The 25,417-nt window shown below is 60.4% G+C and overlaps 1 protein-coding gene across 1 annotated transcript in view; it reads right to left on the bottom strand.

Moving 5' to 3' along the window:
- Positions 1-2,488: 2,488 nt before the first annotated feature.
- Positions 2,489-25,417, bottom strand: part of HTRA3 (HtrA serine peptidase 3) — a 29,026-nt gene continuing 6,097 nt past the window's right edge. The window contains exons 2-9 of the mRNA XM_061420944.1: positions 18,066-18,165; positions 15,084-15,306; positions 13,001-13,195; positions 11,770-11,802; positions 10,720-10,834; positions 7,017-7,065; positions 5,195-5,290; positions 2,489-3,601 (exon numbers count right to left, since the gene is read on the bottom strand). Coding sequence (XP_061276928.1) covers positions 3,436-3,601; positions 5,195-5,290; positions 7,017-7,065; positions 10,720-10,834; positions 11,770-11,802; positions 13,001-13,195; positions 15,084-15,306; positions 18,066-18,165 — 977 coding nt within the window. The 3' untranslated portion in view covers positions 2,489-3,435. The remainder of the gene's footprint in view (positions 3,602-5,194; positions 5,291-7,016; positions 7,066-10,719; positions 10,835-11,769; positions 11,803-13,000; positions 13,196-15,083; positions 15,307-18,065; positions 18,166-25,417) is intronic.

Genomic DNA, 25,417 nt, shown 5'->3' with positions numbered 1-25,417 from the left:
GGTGCACCCCAGCGCCACACCTCAGGGGAAGATGGTTCTGGAAAATGCCCGGAGGGCGCCGGTGACCCATCCTGGGCACTTGCAAGTACTTGACGCCGCTGGACCTCTGGGCAGGTGCTGGGCACCCCGCTGTCTGTCTCTCCAAGTCTCAGGCGGGAGCGGCTGGCCAGGTCCCCCCTACACCCTCACCTCTGAGGACACCTGCAGCTGCAGGGGACAGCTCTGGGCTCAGGGCTCCCTCGGGAGCCTAGGGGTCCCCTCTGGGCCCAGGAGACACTAACTCCACCCCTGGAAGGGGGGCAGGTGGGACCACCTCTGCCACCAGCTCTCCACCTGCACAGCTCTTCAGAGGGGCTCAGCCGGCGTCGTCACCCCCTGATCCCTCCAGCACAACACCCGCAGGCCGGTCTGCTTCTCTCCTTCCCCGCTCCATTCCTCCCCACACCTGCGCTGCTGCGCTAAGGACTGGATCGTGTACCCCAGTTTCACAAGCGGAAGCCCTCCCTACCCTCAGCGTCACGGGAAGTGGAGGCGAGGCCTTGGGGGAGCGAGCAGGGTTAGACAAGGTGGGTAGCTTCATGGTGGGCTTGCCGCCCATGTAGGAAGGACTCCAGTCCTCTCCTGCCAGCTCCCCACCCCTACCCCTGCCTCCTGGGCATAGAGCCATCAGCAGCCTCTGCCAGGCCAGGAAGCAGCTCTCACCAGGAACTGAACTGACCTGACCCCCTTGATCGCGGGCCCCAGAGCCCTCTCAGACGCCTGGCCCCGCTCAAGTCCAAGGCTCCGCTCTTAGTGCCCTACTTCCAGCTCATCGTCCACCCAAGCCCAGGCCCCCAGACCAGCGGCCTTGACCTGGACAGCTGCCCCAGCTCCCTGGGCTCCCTACCCCCAGGGAGGATCACGTGGCCGCTGGGCACACCGACAGGGAGCCAGAGATGGAGAACAAGGACCAAGCTCTGTGCACCGTTGTGGACGCGCAAATCAGGGGCCCGCCTGGGGCCGGTGAGAGCAGAGACCTCAGCAAGTGGACCGACCCTGGGCATCACGACTGCTCCAGATTGGGCAGTGGGCGGGGTAGGGGCAGGGGGGGTGAGATGGCACAGGCCTGCTCTGTGAGGATGGTCTGGTCCACCCTGGGTGGGCGAGGGGCATGGGGGCTGGCTGCGAGGTGGGTGGTCCCACAGTGGGGGCTGGGCCAGGCTCCGGGGCGGTGCCCGGACAGTTTTGGAGAATGCTGGCCGCAGGGCGGGCCGTGATAGGAGTCGGCTCAGGGTGGACAGGGCAAGGGGGTGGGCTGGCCGGTGGGTGGCAGGGACCACTGCGTGGTGGGGCTGGGAGGCTCCTTGCAGGGTGGCCTCTGTGCCGGCCCCCTCCTTCCCCAGCAGGCCCTGGACGTGGCCTGGGGGTGGGGAGTGTGCTCAGTTCTGTGATCGTCTGACCCCGGGACCGCAAAACTAGGATGGCAAATGGGGTCACGGCGTCACCAGACGGTCTCGGGTTCTTTCATGGCTGTGGGTGCTGAGAGCTCTTCAGTCTGATTCCCTATCCACCTCCCACCCCATTTGTCCAGCCGGCCTGTGGCCACAGTCAGCCCCACTCGGCCCTTCCAGCCCCCCACCCTCCGGGCCCATCTCCCATGAGTCCCTCCAGGTACTGAGCGGGATTCCAGCCACCACCGTGGCCATCCGAGGCTAGCTCCTAGAATTAGCCCCCTTGGCAGGTCATTTAAGTTTGGACCTGTCGAATCTCAGGCTTTCGGAGTTGGGAAAGCATGAAGTCTGTAGTTCCCCACAGCCCTGAGTGACAAGCTGGCTGTGGTCACACAGAGGCCGGCTGGGGGCAGGCCCTGCTGCTCTGAGAGGTTTGGACCAAAGGGGGCTGCATCTTTCCAGGACGGTGGTCCAGAACTCGGGCTGGGCTCTCCTTCCCAGCCCAGATCAGCGCCCCTCAACCTCCCGCTCACGCGACCCTGGGGGCGGGCTCTGGGCGACTTCACAGCTCTCGGTCCCTGCCGGCAGCCCCCGCTGGGGTCCTGGGCAGCTGGCTTTGCCCCGGCCTCCCCGGTTCTGCCACGAGCGCCCTTGCTGGGTGGTCTGGAGTGAAGATGACACAGGGAGACTTCACCCCACGGCCTGACCGGGCATGCACTGCACACGCGGTGGCTCGCCGTTGCCAGCCAGACACCTCTCCAAGTGGCCAGGAGGCCACTGCCAGGAGGTGGGTGGTCTCAGGACCCTCCTGTGTCGGGGGAGAGGCTCCTGCAATGGGGAGGGGAGGCATCTTACTGGGGACCAGGGGCCAGGAGTCAAAGTGGGGAGCCCGGGGCTGAGGGTGGGGCGGCTGGGGCATGGCGATGCTCAGGCGCTGCTCTGGGCGGCGGACCCCGCCGCTGTCTCTGTGCCTGCTGACGGACGGGTCGGCTCTGGGTCAGGAGGAGTTGTGCAGCAGCAGGCAGGGGACCCCAGATGTGCCCTGGCTGGCCCAGAACCACGTGCTTGTAAACTTTAATTTCCATACAGTAGAGAAACATACAGTACAAGCAACTCGGGGGCCGGACTGCGCTGGGGAGCTCACGGGGTCACCCGGAAACAAGCTCCCCGCCGAGAGGGGACCACCTGAGCTCCTGGGGATGCCATGAGTCCCCGCTACCCGCGAAACAGCTGGGGAGGCCAGCGGCTCAGTCCTCGCCTCCCCTTGCCCGCAGGTCCCAGCTTCCTCCGCAGTCCCCACCCCACCCCAGGGTCTTCTCCGGGAGGACAGGCCAGCCTCCCGGGAGGCAGGGGTGGGAGACACCCTCTGCTCTCTCTCTGCTTGCTTCTCCCCTACCTGGGAGGCCGGGGCTGGTCGCCAAGCCCTAGGGCTCGGCTAGGTCATCAGGGGATGCTTCACAGTGCCAGCTTCCGGCCAGACCCGCCACACCGGACTCCTCAGTGGGGGCAGGTGAGCCAGGCAGACAGCCCTGGTCATTTAAGGTGATGGGCACTGTGCTGTGGGGGGCAGAGGGACACCCCAGGGAGAGGAGGAGGCTGGGGGCCTGAGACCTAATCAGTGAGAGCTGGGGAGGTGCGGGTGGGGAAGGAACGGCAGGCGTTTACAGAGAAGTACCCTACGGACGGGTGCAAAGGCAGGAAGGTGGGAGAGAGGAGGGGCTTTGGGGGGAATACGAGAGTCTTCTAGATCTGGGAATGTGGGGGGCCCCCCGGAGCATTTGGGGGTGGCGTGGGGGGCACTGTGATGCGGCTGAGATGCGGGCCCCCGGCGAAGCCCAGCCAGCCTGTGGCTCCGGTCCTGGATGCCGGGAAGAGTCCGCTGGCTGTGCTGAGGACCGACCCGGGTCCTTCGTCCTGATCCCGCGGGGGCAGAGGCTCTGGAGGGAGCCAGCCCGCGGGCCCCGGTCCTTGGCGACGGGCGGGGTTGGGGGAGACGGCCCCACCTTCACAGGACCACCTCGGGCGCGATGCTGAAGAGCAGGTCGTCATTGCCACGCCGCACCTCCAGCAGCAGGGGGGACTCGGTCAGCACGGCCTCCTGCAGCTCGCTCGAGTCGGCCAGGGGCCGCCCGTTGACCTTGACGATGATGTCTCCATCCTGGATGCCCCCCCTGCCAACGGGAGAGAGAGGCGGTCACAGCTCCTCTCCGAGAGGCCGGGGCCTGGGTGCCTCTAACAGCCGCAGGTTTAAGGAAAGTCATTTCAACAGGTGAGAACAGGGTCCTGACCGCCAGGCTCTCACCCCGGGCAGAGGCCACTGTCCAACCACCGGCTAACGCTTTGTCGGTTGACTTTTCTGTACAGCAGGGGGAATGGAGTCGTGTTCTGGCTGCGGCCTCCCCACCTGGCCAAGGATGCGGCTCCGTGAGCCTCGGTTCCCGCCACTGCAGCCCTGGGTGGGGACGCTCTCGGCAAATCACAGCGAGGTCCAGGGTATTGATTCCACCACTGCGGCAGTTACTAAGACTTCCAGTCAGGGCTGGAACGAGCGAGGCCAGCCCCCTTCTGCACCTGACTTGCCGTGACCTTCCCCTCCATCCAGAGGGCAGGCAGAGTGGCACCGAGGTCAGGTTCACAGGTGACAGGACCCAGATCCACACGGGCTAGCTGCATGACCTCAGAGGACTGACTGCGTCAAGGCTCAGTCTTCCCATCTGAGCAATGGGATGAGAGCCCATACCTCGCAGGCTGCAGTGAGGAGCCCCTGAGGGGACGCAGCTGGAACGCCCAGCTCACGACCCAGCCTGGGTCAGCCGCAGCCACCGTCGCCACCAAGCTCCCCTGTCCAGGGCACCCTGCGTGTGGCCACTCTCCCTGACACCTGCCTGCTGCCCCAGCACCCCCAAATAGAGAGCCCGAGTTGGGGGTGATTACTCTTTGGCATCACAGATCTGTATCTCGACAATTTTTACTGCACGGCGGCTGTGGGCTGAGCACGCGTGCTGTGTTCAGGGCAGGAAGACTCCAGGGATCTGCATCTTCCAGCCCAGCACACAAAACAGAGAAAACAGGTCCTGTTGGGTTGAAGAGGCTGGGATACCCTCCTGCCTGGCTCCACTCACCACCCCCAAAGGGGCCCCAGACCCTACATGGGCCACTTCTTGCTCCTGAAGCTACACTTTAGAAGCAGGATCCAAAGGAGCCCACCCACTGCACAGAGGGACGCCAGGGAGGAAGCAGGGTGGGCGCTTGTTCAGCGCCGATCCAGGGCACAGGATCACGCGTGCCATCGCCCACCGCACGGCCTGCTTCAGCCTACCACGCTGCAACACTCGACCTTTCCCTCATCCTCAGGTTCCGAGAAGGCAAGGCTTTGTTCCCTAATTGATCTTGACAGTGTCCCGTGGGGGAGGAAGAGTAGGCAGAATCATACCCATTGCTGATGAGGAAACTGGCCAGGAAAGACCCAGGCTGACCCGCAAGGCTGGTGAGAGTCAGGCTGGCATGCAGTTCTCAGCTTGGGGGGTGAGGACCTCCACTGCACTGTCTCTCCAAACCCAAAGGGAAGGACATTCTGGGCCAAGGAGGGGACGGCCTTCGGCCTCCAGCCTGAGCCCAGCTTAGAGGACTGGCCAGGATCCCGCCTGCCATTTTCACGTTACACCACGTTGCCAGGAAGCTAAAAGTCATGCAAGGTCAGTGAAGTCCGGCCCAGGCCCCGAGCCCGCCCGCCCAACCTCCTTGCTTCCTCCGGTGGAGCCTACCTCTGAGAAGGTGAATTCGGAACAACTTCTTGCACATAAATCCCACTGCTGACTGCTGGGAAGTCTGGGTTACTGGCCTTTAGCTCCTCTACCAAACTGAAAAGACAGTTCCACCGTTAAGGCACTTCTTCTGGGCCTCTAAGCTCACTCAGTACAAAGCTGCCCCCTCGTCCCCTCCTCCACCCAGGACGAGGAGTCTCCTCTGTGCCCCCACGCTGCAGGGGCCTGCCACTGACCACTCTGGGTTGTCACTGGTTCTTGTCTGTGACCCCCACTCAGCTCGGGCTCCTCGAAAGAAATCTCAGTGAGGGTGGATGATTCGAAGTGTGGAGAGGGGAGAGTGACGGACAGACGGGAGGATGAGCGGGAGGAGGGGTAAGGAGGGAAAGAAAGAAGAGGGATGGGAGATCAGATGGCGGGACGGAGGGAAGGAAAGAGTGACGGATAGACGGGCAGACAGAAGGAGGATGAACAGACAACAGGTGAACGTGGAGAGACAGAAGGCTGGAAGGATGGTGTAACGGATGGCTGGACGGAAGGCCGGGTGGATGGATGGCTGGACGGAAGAGAAAAATGACACCTTTAGATGGTAAATTGACACACTGGTCTTGATTCCAAATTGCTTTCAGGTTTACTCCCCAGAGGAACCGCTGCCGACACAGGAAGGAATGTCATCTTAGGGACTGTGTGGGTGGGAGGGTCCCTCAGATGAGCTGAGTTAGCCCCAGAGCTCCCCAGCGCAGTGACCTCTTCCTTCTCCAAATCCCTGGACTTTGCATTTTCTTCCCTTCGGCCTCCCTTCCTTCTTCCCTGTCCCTCCTCTTCCCCAGCCCCTCCCCTATTTCATGCACTCAGAATTTGCAGACACCTGCTCTGTTATAGTCCCGGCCCTGGGGGTGAGCAGGACACAGCCCTTGCTCACAGAGAGCTCGTGGCCAAGGTTGGGAGTGGGCAGCTCTCACATCGGGGGACCCAGTGCAAGCTGGGGAGGGAAGTGCAGCTATGCAATTGAAGAGGAGACATCTCCTCCTCTTGAAGTGGCCTCCGGGCAGGGAGAATGGTGTCCCCTTCCCAGAATTCAAGTCTGCTCAGGCCTCAGAACATGACCTTGTTTAGACATAGCGACTTGGCTGATTCGCCTGGTTAAGAATCTTGAGATGAGAGCAGCCTGACTTAGGGTGGTCCCGAAATCCAATGGCTGGTGTTTTTATCAGAGAAAGAAGAGGGAGAAGGCAGCAGGGGCCACCCTCCTTGGACCAGCCCAGCTCCTGTGTGATCAGGCGCTCAGAGTCACCTCTCCCCACGTGGCTGCTCTTGAGAGTCTGGGAGATATCCTGGCTCTAATCTGGGGGCTACGTGCCCACCATGCAATGAGAAAGGCAGAGCTTGTAGTGATGCAAATACAACCCAAAAAACACCCAGAACCACTAGAAGCTGGGAGATACAAGGAAGGACCCTTCCCTGAAGCATCCATGGAGTTCAGCCCTGTTGATCCCTTGAGTTTGGACTGAGGGCTTCCAGAACTATTGACAGAAAGGATTTCTGTTGTTTTAAGCCACTAACTTGGGGTGATTTGTTATGGTAGCCCCAGGAAAACTAATCTGGGAGGCTTCCTGGAGGAGGAGCACCTGAACGGAGTCCTTTGGATCAGGCTGAGGGGGAAAGGTGTTCCAGGCCGCGGGACTGACCTGAGCAAAGGCTCAGAAGCCTGATGCGTCTGGTCCATGGGAGCACCTGCCGGTGGCCAGGCCCACTGGGGCCAGGGCCCGGGAGGAGTGTGGGGGTGAGGGGTGGCGGGCGCCAGCATCCTTCGGACACTCACCTTGGCGTGATGGTCCTCATCCGGATGCCGATGAAGCGCTTCTTCCAGTCTAGAAACAGAGCATGTCGGGACTTGGTTACAGCTGCCATGGAGGCCTCAGTACTCCCCGAGGGGCCTGGGCAGGGAGCAGAGGCAGCAGGAGCTGCGCCCCTGGGGCCAGCCCAGCCCCTGTGTCCTCAGAAGCCCAGAGGCACCGCTCCCCACGTGGCTACTCCTGAGGGCCTGGGAGAGGCCGTGGTTCTGATCTGGGGGCTTCGGGCCCTCCCTCATCGTTGGCCACCATTCACCCACATCAGCTCTGACATCTGCTCTCTTGCTGGGCCCCCTACCCGACCCCAGTGGACAGTGGACCCACCTGCCCCAGCCTCCATCCCACAGGCTCCCCAAGTCGCCTTGCCATGATCTGAACTGGTCACCTTCTCCTGCCTTCTCCAAAAACCAGATATTAATTGATAACACCCAGTGAGCTCTAACGACGTGGCAGGCCCCTGGCTGGAGCAATACAAACATAGACGGCTAAGGTGGTAGCTCTGTGCCCCCAGCTTCTCTAGCCTGTGACTTAGCAGGTGTCTTAGACTCCACAACAACCTTCACATAGTCTAACCCTAAACATGGTGAAGGACAGGGAAGCCTGGTGTGCTGCATTCCGTGGGGTCACAAAGAGCTGGGCACGACTGAGCAACTGAACAACAGCAACAAACACTAAAGCAGTCTCAGCACATTTTTAAATTTTGTATCACAAAACTGTGCTCCCTGGCCACAGTGGAATTAAACCACAAGGTCTCTACACAATTCACAATAACTTAGAAAGTAAATATACATACTGCTAAATAACCCAACTTTAAGGAATAGATCAAAAGAGAAATTAGAAGGCATTTTAAATTGAAAAAACAAAACCAGATACAACATGCCAAACTTCGTGGGGTGGAGGCAAAGCTGTACCTAGAGGGAAATTAATAGCACTACAAGTACCAATATCAGAAAAAAAGAGAGATATCCAATCAGTGACTTCAGCCTTCTCCTTAAAACTAGAAAAAGAAGATCAAATGAAATCTAATGTAGGCAGAAGAAAAGAAATAATAAAAAATAGAAATCAAAGAAATAGAAAGTGGAAAACATGGAGAAAATAAATGAAAACCAAAAGTTGATTTTTTGTAATCAAATTGATTACAATTGATTACAAATCAATTGATTACAAATCAAATTGATTACAAATTGATTACAATTGATTACAATTGATTACAATCAATCAAAATTGATACGTTTTTAGCCAGACTAATTAGGGGGAAAAAAGACACAATGATCAGTATCAAGAATGGGAGAGGTGACATCACTACAGATTCGATAGGTATTAAGAAGATAAGAGACTAATATGAACAACTAGGGCTCAATAAACTTGACCACAGAGGTAAACGGAACCAATTTCTTGAAAATTTCAGACTACGAAAGTTCACTCAGGAAGCAACGATAACCTCCACAGCCCTATATGGGCTTCCCTAGTCACTCAGACAGTAAAGAATCTGTCTGTGATGCAGGAGACCTGGATTCCATCCCTGGGTCAGGAAGATCCCCTGGAGAAGGGAACAGCAACCCACTGCAGTATTCTTGCCTGGAGAATGCCATGGACAGGGGAGCCTGGTGGGCTACAGGCCACGGGATTGCAAAGAGTCAGATAAGACTGAGGGACTAACACTTTTTATAGCCCCACATCTATTACAGAAATTGAAATAGTTAAAAATCTTGCCACAAAGTAACTTCAAGCCCAGACGGTCTTATAGGAGAAGTCTAACGGATGCCTAAGGAAGATACCATATCAGTTCTACACAAACGGGTCTAGAAACTGAAAATGAGTGGCTATTTCTGTGATACTGTGACCAATAATAAGAAATGTATACATATTTTGGTCTTCATCCAGGGTTCCTAACACATAGCTCCTGAAACTTTTGTACTTCCCTAAAGTGATCAGATTTCTAAGGGACATTTTTTTCTCACAGCTCCTGAAATAGTTCCAGACCTCTAAAGGTGAAATTGTTATTGTTGTTCAGTCACTCAGTTGTGTCCGACTCTTTGCAATCCCATGGACTGCAGCACGCCAGGCTTCCCTGTCCTTCACCATCTCCTGTTCATTGAGTCAATGATGCCATCCAACCATCTCATCCTCTGTCGTCCCCTTCTCCTCCTGTTCTCAGGAGGTACAGTCCGTCTGCAATGCAGGAGACCCAGCTTCAATCCCTGGGTAGGGGAGATCCCCTGGAGGAGGGCATGGCAATCCACTCTGGTATTCTTGCCTGGAGAACCTCATGGACAGAGAAGCTACGGTCGACAGTAGATGGGCTCCAGTCCATGGGGTCGCACAGAGTCGAACACGACTGAGTGACTAACACACACACAGCAGCCTAGTCAACCATGCCTATGTCGTGCAGCCGCCACAAAATCCCAGAAAGATGCGTTTGAAGAGCTTCTGGGTTGGCGATTGTGTGGAGGTGCACCCAGAGACCATGGGCTCCGCATCCTTCCCCCACACCTTGCCTTACAAATCTCTTCATCAGGCTGTTCCTGAGACATATGCTTTACAATAAACTGGTTATCTGTTGAGAAAACAGTCTTCCTGCTCTAGCAAACGATCCAACCCAAGAAAGGGGTCATGGGCAATTCTGATTTATAGTCAGTGTGCAATTGGCATCTGAAGGCAGGGCTGGGGCAGTCATAGGACTGAGCCCTTAACTTGTGGGGTCTGATGCTATCTCCAGGTAGACAGTGTCAGAATTGAGTTAAATTGTAAGACACTCAGCTTGGCAGGGAGAAACCCCACTTACTGCTGACCAGATGTGTCAGAAGTAAAATAGCACTGCAGTAGAAAACGGAGAGTAGAAGAGACAGACGGGGGAATGTTTTTCCTAAGCCACTTCTCAACTCATTATCCCAACACCAAACCAGAAAGAGAACTAGACCCACATTCCTGATGAAGACAGACGTGGAAAGTCTTGAAATGCTTTCAGCAAATCAAGCGTAGCAATATATAAAGCAGGATAATACATCACGACTAAGTGAGCTTTATTCCAGGAATGCAAGGGTAGTTTAATATTATAAAACCAACCAAAGAAATTTACCATATCAAAAGATGAAGAAGGAAAACCACCATCTCAAAAACTAGATAGATAAAAAGATGCAGGGGGGTGGATGCATGAATGAACAGAGGGAGGGATGGGAGGAAGGAAAGCAAGAAAAAGAAGGTAGAAAGGAAGGATAGGTGGATGAAGCGATGAGTGGATGGATGGATGAGTTGGTGCGTGGGTGGGACGGTGGGTGGGAGGATGGATGGGTGGGTTGGTGAGTAGGTGGATGGGCTGGTGGGCGGGAGGGCAGATGGGTTAATGGGATAGAAGGAAGTTCTATCTGGGTCTGGCAACTATGGAGTGGCTCAGACGACTGAAACCTAGGGGCCACCACCTTAGGAGGCGGGAGGTGAGGTGGACGATCCCCAGCCAGAGGGGACCGTCTAGAGGGGTGCGGGTGGTCATCGTCATGAGGTGAGGAGAGGATGGGAGAGAGGCTGAGGTATCCCCGGTTGGGGGTCTTGAGGCATCAGGGTGGGCTGGGCAGTGGGTGCCATCACAGAGCGTGGCGGGAGCGCCTGGCCCTGCTGGAGGCTTTGAGCTCAGCCCTGGGGCAGTGTCCCTGACCCCGCGTGGGGGCTCCGTACCTTTGCCAGTCTTGTCCTGGAACTCTGAGAGGAAGCGCGTGATGCGGTCTGAGGGGATGGCAAAGGAGATGCCGGCCGCGACCTTGAGGGTGTTGATGCCAATGACCTCACCGTCCTGGGCGGGAGATCAGAGCGGGCAGTCACTCCGAGAGCCCAAGTGGCCACTGCCCTCAGTGGCAGAGCAGCGTGTCCGTGCGACTCGGCTCCCAGACCAGGGGCCCTGGCCGTCAGCGCCCTCCCTGAGAAGCTCCCTAAAGGTGCTCCAGGGTCCAGGTCTGAGTCAGGGACCCCCACCTCTCCCGCCGTTTGCCTCCACAGCTGACCCCTAGCTGCATCACTGCAGAGTGTTGACCTGGGAAGCTACAGTCTGCCCCCGAGAAGCTGTGTCTACTGCCTGAGGACGCCCCCAGCCAGCCTTCTGAGGGGCTGGAGCCAAGAGGGACGTGGTGAGGACTGGGGGACCCTCTATCCCCTCTTTCGAGAAGCAGGGTGGGGGAACATGGGGTCAGGGCAGCCCCCAGCATCCTCCACTATCTGTCCCTTTCCAGCTGGGCTCCCTCCCTGTCCTGCCCTCCCCCGCCAGGAGGCGGGTGCTGCTTGGCCTGATCTGCCACCTGAGACCCCACTCCTGGATGCAGCTCCTCCCAGGGGTGCCCGGCAGACACCCCTGCCCCAGCGCTCCTGCGAGACCCTGCCTGCGTCTATCCTTACACGGCCCAGACACCAGCCCCAGAGGTGCGTGGCAAGCCCAGCTCCTCTCCCGTCAACATGATGTGGGGACCGGCCCCTGACCCATGTCCCCTGCCCCAGGCCCACCACAGGCACCGGGTCCTGCTGCTCTGAGACCTCCCTCGCTCCTCCGACAGCATCAGCTCCCCTGGGGGCAGCACATGCTTGGGGTTGCATCCTCCTCTGGAGCCCCCAGACCATTGGGTGTGAAGGCACGAGGGCCGTGTTCTGGGCCCCAAGTCCCCCTCGAGGCTGTGCCGCCCATCCCAGTGTGAACAGGGCCCCAGAAAACCCGAGGCTCCTGCCCCAGGGGACACTCACCAGGTTCACCAGCGGTCCCCCGGAGTTCCCGTACTGCAGGGAGGAAATGCACGTCAGCCAGGCCCCGCACCTCCCCTCCTGGAGGGCTTCTGAAGCTTTTTCTTTAGAAACTACCATCCAACAGGCCCAGAAACATGTAATTGAATTTCCTCCCCCAACAGGGTTGAATGGAGAAGGAAATGGCAACCCACTCCATTATTCTTGCCTGGAAAATGCCATGGATAGAGGAGCCTGGCAGGCTACAGTCCATGGGGTCGCAAAGAGTCAGACACGACTGAAGCAACTGAGCACAACAGGCTTAATAGGCCTCAGCGCCCATTCCACAGACAAGAAGGCTGAGGCCCGCAGTGGCCAAGTGCACGGTCGTCTCTGATCATCGGGGTCTGAGCTGGCCGGCACTGTCCGCCCAGACCTCATGGGCTCCCTCCAGCCTCTCATCCATGTCTCCACCCTCCCCGGTGGATGCAGGACAGGGCACCGTTTCTCATCCCACTGGCATCGAGAAGTCTTTCAAAGACCAACACTTCCCAGAAGAGGGTTTGCTGCTGCTAAGTTGCTTCAGTTGTGTCTGACTCTGTGTGACCCCATAGACAGCAGCCCACCAGGCTCCCCTATCCCTGGGATTCTCCAGGCAAGAACACTGGAGTGGGTCGCCATTTCCTTCCCCAATGCATGAAAACTGAAAAATGAAAGTGAAGTCGCTCAGTCGTGTCCAACTCTTAGAGACCCCATGGACTGCAGCCTACCAGGCTCCCTGTCCATGGGATTTTCCAGGCAAGAGTACTGGAGTGGGGTGCCATTGCCTTCTCCGAACCATGGTACAGCAGAGAGGTGGCAGGCGCTGGGTGTCTGGACAAACGGCTTTGTGAATGTAAGACGTGGCATCCAATAGGATAATAATAGTAGCAGCAATAATAATGGTAATGATGTTGTCGGGGTGTGTGATTTAGGCAAAAATATTTCTGAGGTCTTGGCTGCATCTCTACGACTCTGAAGGACTGTCCCGGATCAGGGCTGCGGCCTCTGAGACTTAGAGGGCCAGCCTGGTGCCCACGGGCAGAAGTCCCGGGAGTCAGAGCTGCACTTAATGTAAAGAAAGAACTTTCCACCAGTGGACATATTGGAGAGATAGAAGGGCTCTGGAGGGCGGGGCTATGGGGGGCGGGGCTCCGGGGCGGGGCTCCGGGGCGGCGCTCCGAGGACCGGCCTTGAGGCCGCTGTGCAGACTCACATTGATGATGGCGTCTGTCTGAATATAGTCCATGTCAGAGTCCCGGAGGCCCAGCTCCCGGCCATCCCGTTGGGCTGTGCTGACGATGCCGGTGGTCACCGTGTTCTGCAGGGCGAAGGGGCTGCCGATGGCCACCACAAACTCGCCGGGCCGCAGGTCTGCCGAGTGGCCCAGCAGCAGCGCAGGGAGCTTTTTCTGGGGGTGGGGGGAGGTGGGGAGGACACGGGAAGGGAAGCTCAGTGGGGGGCCTTTGGTGGGACCAGAGCCAAATTATGGCCAGGGCCCCGGCAGGGTGGTCCCCGGAGCAGTTGGACAGAGCCATCAGGGTGCAGGCCAAAGCAAGGCTGGCTGACCCTTGGGGGCCACCAGACCCAGGGCTGGCATTTGCAGAGCAGGGGCTCAGCCCACCAGCAACCACAGGTCTCCCCAAGGCAAGCCACAGGGTCCACATCAGGGAGGACACAGAGAGGTCTGGCTGGGCACAGCCTGGAGGCACAGCCGCGCCCAGATCCCAGGGGCCTCTGCTGACTCTGGAGGTCAGAGGCCAGGACTCTGAGCCACAGACCCTCAGGACTGTGGGCTCCATCCGTCCAGCCTCTCCTCCCGTGTCAGGAGCGTCCCCTATGTACTGTCTGCCTCTAAGTCAAGTAAGAAGTTTTCTGTTTTTCACAGCAGCTCTTGATAAAGCAGGAAAAATGCTGTACACAGAAGTGAGGGTTAAGGAGGCGTTGAGCAGCTGTGCCCAGGTGGGAGGCATGGAGCCTCAACGTGCCACGTTCTGTGCTGCTGGGCAGTGAAGCCTCAGCAAGAGGCACACGGGGTCCCAGGTGAGGACCCAGGGAGCGGCATCTGGGACGAGGACCCAGAGGGGACAACGCAGGTCAGCAGCTTTCCCCAAAGCCCAGTTTAACGCAGGGCTGGGGGCTGGAAGTCAGACCTGCGGTCAGGAGAACCCCTGCAGGCACTGGGAGCATCTGAGCACCAGGACATCTGGTCTTACTGACCCTGCCAGCATCTTTGGTGGCTGCTAGAATGCACCCCTCCACTCCCCAGGGGGAGATTCCAGTGCCTGGAAGGGGAGAGACCAAGCGGCCACCCACCCAGGGCTCCGAACGGCTCTGCCTCTCCCCACGGGGGTCCTCGAGCAGGGGGCGCATACTATGGCCCTTGGCCAAATCCAGCAGCCTCTTCTGTAAACACATCTTTCCCTGGACCGCAGCCCAGCCATCTGTCTGGCCTGTGGCTGCCTTCCCAGGACGGTTCAGAGTGGAGAGGTTGCGACAGAGACCACAGGGCCCGTGAAGCCTATATCGTTCACTGTCCACACTTCACGGAAAACGTCTGCCAACCTCTGACCTTGAGTACGGCCCTCCCGTCACCCCCAGGTTCCCCGTCTCCAACATAGAGGTGGTGCCCCGGGCTCAGGGACGACTGTGACAGGGCTCCGAAAGTGGGCAAGGGTCTGTCTCCCTTAGGATAATTTCATGGAGTCACTGAATTCCCTCTCACGTGACCAGGTGAGAGGAGGCCTCCTTGCAAGACATCGATCATCTCAAGTCCTGGCAACTTTTATTCAGAAAGAGCAGAAGCTGGGTGCAAGCTCAACCAAGCTGGACTCATCAGCCCACATGGGCCCGCCCCCAACCCCCGCCCATCCGCATGGACTGCATGGCGTGGGCAGGGCACAGGTCACCCCAGGTGAGCCCACAGCGCCCCACGGAGCCGGGACCACGAAGCTGAACAGCAAGAAACATGCAGGAGGGAGTCATCCCTTCTGTGACCCCCAGGGGGACAGTGGCATCTCCAGGAATAGACCCAGGAGGGACAATGGAAGGGTCCCCGGCCCTGGAGACTCGCCACCCTCCGTGTGGGAGCCGCACATTTCCTGGACAGCAGCCGGGCCACTCAGGGCCCTGCAGGGCGGTGTCCAGACATTGGGGTTCTAGTCTCACTAGACCCAAGACTAGGACACGTTGCCAGTCCCCAGGGGCCTGGGTTCCTCTGACTGTCTGACGGGAAAGTGGCGCTGAAGGTCTCTGAGCCCCAGGGTCCAGGAAAGGCTCCCCACACCCCACCCACTCACCTTGGGGTGGATCTTGATGGTGGCGATGTCCGACTTCTTGTCGATGTCCTTGATGGTGGCCTCGTAGGTGTCACCATTCTGCAGCTGCACTTTGAGCTGCTGCCGGCCCGAGACGGTGTTGGTGCTGGACACCACGTGTGCGTTGGTTACAATCAGGCCTGCCTCCGACATGATGAAGCCTGAGCCGCTGGACAGGGGCACGTTGCGGCCAAACAGAGGGTGTCTGTGGGGGAGGCAGGTGGGTGCGCTGGGTCAGGACTGCGGGTAGGGGCGGCCACAGCCAGGGTCTGGGGAAGACGAGCATCCACCAGGCCTTAGGATTGAATCCTGGCTCTGCCACCTCCTGGCTGTGGCCTTGGCCAGTCGTTAAGTCTGGACCCATTTCACAGCCACAGAGGGGGACAATGGCCTGTGACTTGCCATTTGCGAGGACGAGACGCAAGGCCTGTGAATGTCAGCACCGTGACGACGCAGCAGGCACTTCCTGCCCTGGAGCCAGACAGACCAGGATTGTAACCTTGAGTCCGGTCCCCACTTACACCTGCCTGACTGTGGACACCCAGGAGGGCGACCCCTCTGGGCCTCAGTCTCCCACTTTGGGAAATGGGCCGATACCACCTGCTCCAGCAAGCAGGGTGCCCGTCTGCAGGCAGTCGGTCAACAAGCCATAGGGAAGACAGGAGGATGTGCACACAGCTCCACGGGACTCAGCAGGTCCCCGGGGAACGTCAGCGTCCCAGATCTCCAGCTGCACAGAGACAGGGTCGTAAACACTGAGGGGCCCATGCTCCCACCTCCCTCCCGTGCCTTGGCTGCCTGCCCCGAAGTCCTGGGAAGGCTCAGGGCCTTCCCCGGGGAGGGTCGCCTCTGTCTCTGGGGCCACAGTGCAGGGCCTGGACGGGGCAGGTCAAGCATGCCCGAGGCTGCTGGAGAGACACCAGCCATAAAGGGTCTAACTCTGTGTGTGTGTGTGTGTGTGTGTGTGTGTGAGGGGGCGGGGATGGGGAAGGGCGGGGAGGAAGAGCGGAGCAGATCTCTGGGAAGCACAGAAACGCCACCTCCCCAGCAGGTCAGGAACAACCAAGGTCACCGAGAGCGCCCACGGAGCCAGGGACCGCATCCCACCGTGCTCACGGCCGCCCTACAGGAGACAGAGGCCCCCCAGTTCACAGGTGGGCAGACAAGGCCTGAAGCCGCCCGGGTCAGTGGAGGTGGCGTCAGCCCATTTCCTGGATGAGGAGACTGAGGCTCAGAGGGGTCAGCCTCCTGTCCGCAGTCAGTTCATAGGTGGGGACCCAAGCCCGGGGACATGAACCAGCCGCCCGGGTCAGGCAGGGGAAGGGCAGAGCCAGGTTTTGACCTGGGCAGCCTGGTCACTCAGCCCCTCCACGCGATGACCAGAGCATCTGTCCGCTCAGGCCTGAGACCAGCTCCTGCCTCCACCCGGTTCCGTGCGGTTCCCTGAGCAGACCCGAGCCCTGCGGGGCCTGCTGGGTGCAGGACTCGCCTCAGGTCTGAGGAAGAGCCCCAGGCAGTCCAGGGCCTCCCCCGCGCACTCCGGGGTCACAGCCGGAGGTGACTGTGCTGGAGGACCACGCTGCCTGTGTCTGGGATGGCGCCCACCTCAGCCTCACCCCACCCCCACCCCGGGATGTCAGCTTCCAGGGAAGGCTGGACCCAGCGTTGCTGCCTCCCGCTGTGGTCAGCAACTAGCTGGTTCAGGGGCTGGTGTCTGGAAGGACGCTGCCCCCCCAACAAGCCACCTGCAAGGCCAAGGACGGGCAATTCACACGTTGGGCTGCCGTTTCCTTAAAGACACATTTCAGGGTCTGGGGCCCGTGGCAAAGGCAGTGAGGGGGTCAGCGTGTTGCAGGGGGATGGGCTTGGCTCTAAGACGCCAGAGCCCCGGGGGGCATCCCTGAGCCTGCGGCAGCGGCCCAGGCCTCTGTTTCCACATCCAGAAAATGGGGACATGGGAGCCTGCCTTCCCAACCTGTGGGAGGGCCTCAGAGTGCGGTGCATGCCCTGTCGGTCAGCGCTGAGGGGCGGGCGGCTGGGCCTGGCTGTCTCCTCCGGGAGGCGGCACCAGGCCGGGGCGATGGGAGAAGCTCAGAAGGGCAGAAAGGGCAGCCTGTGCGGCGACAAGCACAGAGCGGGTTCCGAGGACCATGCTGAGCTCACTCCAGGCGTCCGCTTGTCCTCTGGAGCACCGCTGGTGCTGAGCACCACCCCAGGCCTCCAGAGGTCGGGAGCGGGATGCCGGGAGACAGGGGCTCCCACTGGTCAAGCCCCACAGCCAGTGGGCAGGGGCCAAGTCCCATGCTGGGGCTAGGAGTCAGCGTGGGAGCGATTCTGCCCACTCCCGGCCCCTTTCCCAGGATGTGGTGGGGGGCGGGCTGCCTCGTCCCTATGCCTTGGTGGGGCTTGATGCTGGCAGCCCCCACCACTCGAGGAAAGCTTTGTGAAGTCAAGTGAGGCCCTGGGGTTGTGGCCGAGGTCTTGGTGATGGTCCCCTCGGGCAGCGTGGCATGCAAGGAGCTGGCTCCCTCCGACTCCAACAGGATGGAAGTGGGGGGGTCTGACCCTGTGTGTCCCATCTGGGCCCCTGCCGGCCCCTTCCACACACAGTGGCCGTGAGGTTAAGACAGAGCTGCAGTGTCGAAGTCAATTTGGGAAGAGACTCCCAGGATTCCATGGGAGCCAGGAGTTTGCAGGGTGGTATCAGCTCAGACAGCCCCTGTGACCCTGCAGCAGCCCCTACAGCTGGGTCACGTGTGAGCTGCTTTCTGTCTCCTTAGGCCACGAGGTCAGGGTCAGGGACGGGCGCCCTCCCCAGGGCAACAGCGGCCAGGCGGTCTGAGCAGGGTCCGCTGGACTCCACAGCCACCTGGTCTCTACTGCCCCCCTCCCCCGAGTGCTAGGATCGAGTCTGGTCTGGGCCCAGCAGATGGTGGGGTAGGGGCCAGGAGGGGCTCCACACACCTCAGGAAGAGCTCTATGTGGACCACAGCCGGCGCGATCTTCTCCACCACGTCGGCGATGAAGTTGAACTTGTACCGCGGGCTGGTCAGCTGGTGGAGACCTGCGCTGGCAGGAAGAACCACGTGCGTTAGTGAGGCCCAGACCTCCAGGCACAGGGCTCGCTTGTCCCAAGGCTGGCGGACGCCGGGCTTCCCCACCTTGTATCGCCAGGGCGGCCGGGAGGCTCAGAGAGGCCAGGACACTTACCCTGGGCCACACAGCACTCATACAAAGTTCAGGCTGGATCTATCTGGGCCAGCTGCCAAGAGCCCTTGCCCTTTCTCTCCTAGACAGCAGTGTGCTGGCGTAAGGAGACCGTCCCCCACCCCAGCTTGAAGCTCTGGCCTGTCCCTGCAGGCCCTGGGCCCATGCAGTGGCTGGACAAGGTCACGGCTGAACCCCCGGCCGTGGGGCGGCCCCCTCCTGGGCCACGTCGGGCTGCTGCCGTCTGAGTTGCCAGGGCCCCTCTGTGTGTGTCGAGCTTGGCCCCGCCCCAGGACGGCTTGCCAGGCAGCTCGCGATCTTCCCCGGAGCCTTCACCGGCTCAGATTTCTGCTGCCATCAGCAGCCGCCTGCTGGGACCACGGGCCTGAGGCGTGGGGATGGCACAAGACCCACTCCCCCTTTGGTCGCCCTGTGGGCGTATGTGCTGGGGTCTCCCGGGTCCCCCACTAGACTGCAGGGTTATCTGGAGCCCGTGCTGCTCAGCACTGCTTGTAAGAGGCTCCCAGGGCCCGAAAGGAGCACCGGGCTGGGCTCCAGCTGTGTGGCTTTAGGTAAATCGCTTAGTCTCTGGGCCTCTCCACCCCTGCCCGCCCCAGAGACCTGTGGAACAGGCCGTGACTTGCAAACCTTAAGGCTCCCTGAAGGTGCTGAGCAAAGAGGGCTCAGCCCATAAAGCCCAGCTCCGCAGCTGAGGGTCTCTGGGAAGTGACCGGCACCAGGATCTAGAGAAAATCTGGTTTTTCCTGACTGTCCAAAGGGACGGGAAGGAGTGCAGGCCCACGGCTGGGGCCTCGGAAGCCTCTGTGGACAAGTGAGGTCCCCACCCACAGCCGGACTCATCTCCCCTGCTGTCCAGGGGGCGGCCAGGGCAGCGGTCATTGGTTCCGTCCCAAAGGTGGAAAAATGGAAACTCCGTTGGAGGAGATCCAGGCTCTGGATGGGGCCACAGGTCTCCCTGTCCTTAGGGACCCCGTCCCCGCCAGACCCCCAACTCAAGGCCCTGACTGTGTTTAAAGCCTGACTGGAACTCGGGGCCCAGAAGAGAGCTTGTCTTGGGCTCTGTGGTCAGGGGAGGCGAGGAGGGCCCACCCCACTGATCCTGTGATGTCTGCCTCTCAATCAGCCCGTGGTCACTGACCATTCAGGGCCCAGCCTCCCACGGTCAGCCTGAATCAAAGGCTGCCTGTCCAGGGTGGCCGGAGCCTAGCTAGGAATGTGCCCCACTCTCGGCTCCTTGATGATCAAACTGCGGGCGCCAGGGGCCTGCCCCCTGCAGAGGCAAAGCCCGGTGGAGGGGTGGTGTCTCAGGTTCAGAGGTCGTGGTCACGGACCTGGGGCCCACCCAGGCCAGGGCTCTGCAGCCCCCAGCACACGCAGGTGCCCAGCACACTTATTTCCGTGTGGATTGCTAATGGTCCCCAAAATTCTGGAGGAGAAGCTACTGGCCAGCTGGCCCGTGGGGGCTGAGCCTAGCTCTGTGGCCCCGTCCAAGGGCGCTGGGAACCTGCATTCATGTCTGCCTTCAAGGCAGAGGGGCCACTTCAGGTTCTGTGGTCTCACAAGGTTCTCCCCTACCAGGCAATCCCCATGTCCCCAAGGTTCCCGGACGACCCAGGCAGGGGAGGGCTTGGCACTAGGCATGGATATTCTTTAGCCTAGGCTCATGCCCACCTCTGCTCTGCACTGGAGCGGGCAATGCCAGGTATCGCCCCCCCGGTGGGGCCGCCTGCCCCCTGCTCCATCACCCACTGTCTGTGCCTCCTTCCACCCGCACCTCTCCTGAGCCCTCCCCACCTCGATGCTCCGGCCTGTCCCAGGCACAGCTCAAGCCCTGCCTCCTCCAGGCAGCCCCCTGGCAGCTTTCTCCCAGATCCTCCTTGGGGCTCCCGGCATAAGGCCCAGTCCACCACGCTCGCTCTCACAGGGGTGCCGAGCATCTTCTGGGCGCACGGCCCATGCAGGGAACAGGCCAGTGACCGGCCAGTCCAGCACCGTGCGACCAGCAATGGGACCGAGGCAGGCCCAGGGCGCGCTGCGGAGTCCAGTGCCTGGAAGGGCGCACTCGGTGGCGGGGAGCAGAGATGCAAAGACAAAGCATGAGGGCAGCTACCGGTGGGTCTGGCCGACTGCAAACTTGGCCCAGTGTGAACAAGGCAGGTAAGGGGTGAAAGCATCGGGCAGAAGAGGCTGTGCCACCATGCGACCCCGTCCCCGGCCTCAGGGACCCTGTCTCTCACCTCAGGGATCCTGTCCCCGACCTCAGGGACTCTGACTCCATCCCCGACCTCAGGGACTCCATCCCTGACCTCAGAGACTTCATCCCCGACCTCTGGGACTCTGACTCCATCCCCCATCTCAGGAACTCCAGAGCTTTAGGCACGTCTGCTCCCCACCGGCTGACCCTGCCCAGGTCCAGCTGGCTGGCAGAGAAAGCCCCGAGCTGCCCAAGCCGCTGAGGCACTGACCCGGCCGCCCACAGATCCGGACGGCATGTGGACTGTCCCCCCAGATGCTCTTCTTTCCAATGCAGCCTTTCTAGAGATGAGTTAAAATCGGCCACACTCAATTTCATGTAACGATTTGAAAACAAAACCCCCTGTAAAACACTCACAGGTTACAGGCTGGCAGGAAAACACATCACAAGATCTCATGGTGGCATCCAGGGCAGAGGCAGAGCGATGGGGACTTTGTTTTGGTTTGCGGATTTTCTGAAGGTTCTCCCCCAGGCAAGTTAGACACAGATAAAACAGAGACAGGAGGGAGGGAGGCCTGGTCGGGGCGGGGTGTGTGTGTGTGTGTGTGTGTGTGTGTGCGCGCGCACGCATGTGTGCGTGTGCGCGTTTGTGTGTGCATGCGCGTGTGTGTGTGCATGCATGTGTTCACGTGTGTGCATACATGTGAGTTTGCACGCACGTGTATGTGTGCGTGTGTGCGCGTGTGCGAGTGTGTGTGCGTGTGAGCTGGGCTGGAGGGTGTGAGAGCGAGAGACTGCACTGTTCCCAGCGCCCCCGTGGGCAGGCAGCAGGGCCCTGGAGGCTGCAGGAACCCCAGGGAGAAGGTGGCAGGGCTCACCTCCCACCCGTGCACCAGCTCCTTTGGGACACAGCAGCCCTGTTGGGATGCCCCACCACCCAGCTGTCACCAGCAGAGGTGGCCCTTGAGAGGGGGAGGGTGGGAAGGATGGAGGGCAGGGATGCTCTGCCAGACCCCAACTGACCCAGCAGCACACAGCAGGTTTGCAAATACCACCACAAAGGTTGTTCAGCCTCCTAAGCAGGTCTCGCCGTGGGAGCCGTGTGCCAGGAACAGGCTGGAGGTAAAGACTGTTGAGGGTGGACATAGGCCTGGTGCCCCCAGAACCTCTGCCCTCCCTGACCCTGGGCCCCCTGCAGAGCTCCTGAGTCAGCCGGCTGGTTCACAGCACCGCCCCCAACCAGGTTCTGTCCCTTTAAGCGGGCGAGGTGGGTGGTGGGGATGGGGTGGGAGGTGGGGCGGGGCGGGCTTCCTGGGCCGCCTCCCCACACACGGATGAATCATCCCATGAATCAGTGGGAAACGAGAGACGCGGTTCCCACCGCCGCGTTCCACATGAAAACCTCGGGCCCCACGGCTGGGAGGCGGACTCTGTTTATTTGGGGGGTTTTTGACAACCCCCACCCCGGCCTCACCCTGTCCTGGAGCCAAAGTTCTGAAGTCAACAGTCAGTCTTGACCAGATTCAGCTGTTAGCATTGTGTGTGTGTTTTCAAAAATGAGCTGGAGTCCGCAGGCCTTGGAAGTCCTGGTCAGGAAGAACTCGACAACAGAGCAAAGCAGTCAAGGCCAGGTGTCCAGTGGCACCTCCCGGGGATGGAAAAGAGCCAAGTGTGCCCGGGGCCCACCTCCTGCGTCTCTGTGTGGCAGGGCTTCCGGGAGGGCTGACAGTGGCGGGCCCTGGAAGAGGATCTACTGTGTGTGCTGACTCTGGATGCTCACGATGGCCAGGGGAATGGGTGGGGAAGTCCCGGCCCAGGAAGGCAGACAGACTGGCCCAGACACCCCTCCCAGGGCCACTCGTCACACAGGTTGGGTACTGCACAACCCTCGGACCATTGTTAACAGAGATCACTGTGTGGCGGCTGCCCTTGGAACTGTGCAGTGCGCAACCTGCCCAACTGTACACCTTACCTGCCCAGCACACAGCGGGCAGAGCCAGGACTGAGACTCTGTTTTTTTCCCTCTAACTCGGAGGTCACTGCCCATTCTTCTATTGCCTCCTGCAATCAGAAGACTCCCCTGCTACCCCCGTCATCACCCAGCAGTCAGCTAGGAACTGAGGATGGAGGGATCATCAGCAGGTGCCCACAAGGTCCCAGGCTGGGCCCATCCATCCACAATGCGGCCAGATGGCAACCTCTCCCCAGGGCTCGGGGACCGAGGTGTCCCATTTAGTCCTCAGCCTCGCTAGTGCCCTGCCCGCCTCCCGGTGGCCTCAGCTGTGGTTCCCCAAGCACGCACGCTCTGAAGTGCCCCCCCCAACCTTTGTAGTCAGTCCTTCTCCTGCAGACCCCTAGGCCCAGGCCAACACACTGCCCCTGGGGAGCCCGCCCTGCCTGACTTAGTGGGCTCAGGGACCAAGCGCTCTCTCTCATCTGGGGCCCAAGGCCCTATGTGACTCCCTCCCAGACCTGTCCTCCAAGAATGTCCCCGTGGCCTGGGCACCCCTGACCCACGGCAGTGAGCAGAGAGCCATGGGGAACGGGGGCCCTGAGAGTGGGTGCACGGTCCCAGGGGCCCCTCTGCGGCCTCTCGCCCACACCCCCAAGCCCCACCCACCACCCACAAGGGGCCGCTTTGCAGCCCCAGGGGCCGCCTTCCGGATCTAATTAGTTCCCAGGATGGCTCCCTGCCTGTGTTTTTCTTTTTCTTGAAAACATGCCTGTCCTGGAGTGAACTGTCTCCCCGCAGCCAAAGACGGTGACTTCAGATCCTGCTGCAGCTCCCGGGGTGGGGTGGTGGGGAGGGGGGACCCCTGCTGTCTGCGACCCCCAGGCTCCCATCCCTGGAACACAGGGCTGAGGGCTGCAGCCAGACCTCCGCTCCACGGGCCACGCCAGCCCAGGCTTCGGGCACTTAGGCTTCAGGGAATTTTCACAGCCATTCTGCAGGGCAGGGATCGTCATGATTGTACAGGCGAGGAAAAAGGCTCAGAGAGGTCAGGGCACCCAGCAAGGCTGGCAGCCGGGTCCCCCGACCCCTGACATGTCTCTTTCTCCTCGTTGGTCGTCCCTGTCCAGGGTGACGGGCTGTCCTGCTCCCAGGAGAGCCCGGCATGGCCAGTCTTCAGCTTGGGGCCAGCCCAGCTCCTCCAGCTGTGAATCCCACGCAGCTGCAGCCAACGCCACGGAGCAGAGGGCTCTGCCACCAGCCTGTCTGTACTTTATGAAGGGGCCCCACAGGCCAGGCAGGACTCCAGGCCGCCCGCAAGCTAAGGTGGGGTCAACCCCCTGGTCTTCCTCTTACAGGAAGCCCTCCCTGCCTACTGGCCCATCAGTTGACTGCTCTGGGCTCAGGGTCCTCAGCTGTGACATGGGGGCTAAATGAGGCCAGTGGAACCCCCGTGGGCAAGGCCTGGCACATGGCAGCCTTTCTGCCAATGCTGCCTTCTGGCTCCTTCCCATCCTCAGTGGCCCTGCCTCCCTCATAAACTCCATTCACGTCAGAAGCGTCCACTTGACAACGCTTAGGTTTGTTCCCACTAACGCCTGTTAACCCTTCCATGGGGGTAAATTATCTCATCGACTGTCAGTGATCCAGGGAGGAGGGTCTGTTGTCCCCCCTTCACAGATGGGGAAGCTGAGGTGTGGAGAGCCTAGACTTGCAGAGCCTCACCTCGGGAAGTGGTGGAACTCGAACAGAACTGGGTCTCAGTTCTGGCTTTGCTAGAGGGCTGAAGCATAGTCGGGCAGGTTGTGCGTGGCACGACCGCAGGGGCCCCCTGCTCCCCTCTGCAGCAGACCTGGCCTTCTGTTTGGGAGGCACACACCCACATGTCCTGGCCATGTCTGTGCTACTCTAGGGCAAGGAGTCTGTGCTTTCATTCTTTCTCCAACTATTCAACACCTTTATCAAAGCTGGGAGGCCACTTCCTCAAGGTGCTGGAGGCCTGCCTGGTGTCCAGGGACGGTCAGAAGGACCAGTCTCAGGGCAGAGCTGTCTCTTCCCACCTGCTGACCTCGGGCAGGACACTGTACCTTGCTGGGGTCTTTTCTTAGAAAGGCCATGACAAACCCAGACATACGGGCGTTCAGCCTGCAGCACAAGGTCTCACCCTTGACCCTGGTAAAGCCTGCTGGCTTCTCTCCATCAGAGCAGCCCAGGAGGAGGTGGCTTTCAGTGCCTCCGGCGGGACTCAGCCAGTGGCCCACCGCTCCACACCTGGTTTGTATGAACCCCAGGCCTACAAGGAGGCCATGTGACTCTGTGCTTGGCCTCATTTCTCCCAGGCTTTTGGCAGCCGAGGGGCACATGTCGGGCCAGGTGGACGCCGTCAGTGGTTTGAGCCCGGCACACCTGGGTTCCGGCTCCCCTGGTACAACGCTCGCGGCGTGACGGACTCGGGGCAGTTCACCCCCCAAGTGGCTGGGTGGTCTCCATCGGGTCCCCTTGGGATGTGGACTTGAAGACAAGCTCAGACCTGGATTTGGACGGGGTGGGGGTGGGGCTCCACGGGCCCCGCAGGTCATGGAGGGGGCCCCCACAGCCTGGAGGGGCGATGAGCCTGCGGCCCTGCCCCAAACCTCGGCCGCCCCCTCTCAGTGACGCAAACACAGCAACACAGCACCAACCCAGGGCCAGGGCCGCTCGCCAGCCAGGCTCCTGCCGCGGAAGCCCGTCCCGCGCTGGACACCCTCCACGCCAGAACCCACGCCAGAACCTAAGCAGAGCTCTCCAAACCTGCTCTTTCAGGACAGGCCCGGCTGCCTGCCCGCCCTGCCCCTGCCCCTTGTCATGAGGTTCCAGAGCCTCTGGGGCCTGTCCCCCTCGGCTGCCAGCCGAGCAAAGACCCACTCAGGCACCAGACTCCCACGAGCTGTGCCCTGGCAGCCC

This window comes from Bos javanicus, chromosome 6 (assembly GCF_032452875.1).
Source record: "Bos javanicus breed banteng chromosome 6, ARS-OSU_banteng_1.0, whole genome shotgun sequence".
Taxonomy (NCBI): domain Eukaryota; kingdom Metazoa; phylum Chordata; class Mammalia; order Artiodactyla; family Bovidae; genus Bos; species Bos javanicus.
The sequence above is the reverse complement of the archived record's forward strand: the minus strand, read 5'-3'. Positions and strand labels throughout refer to the sequence as shown.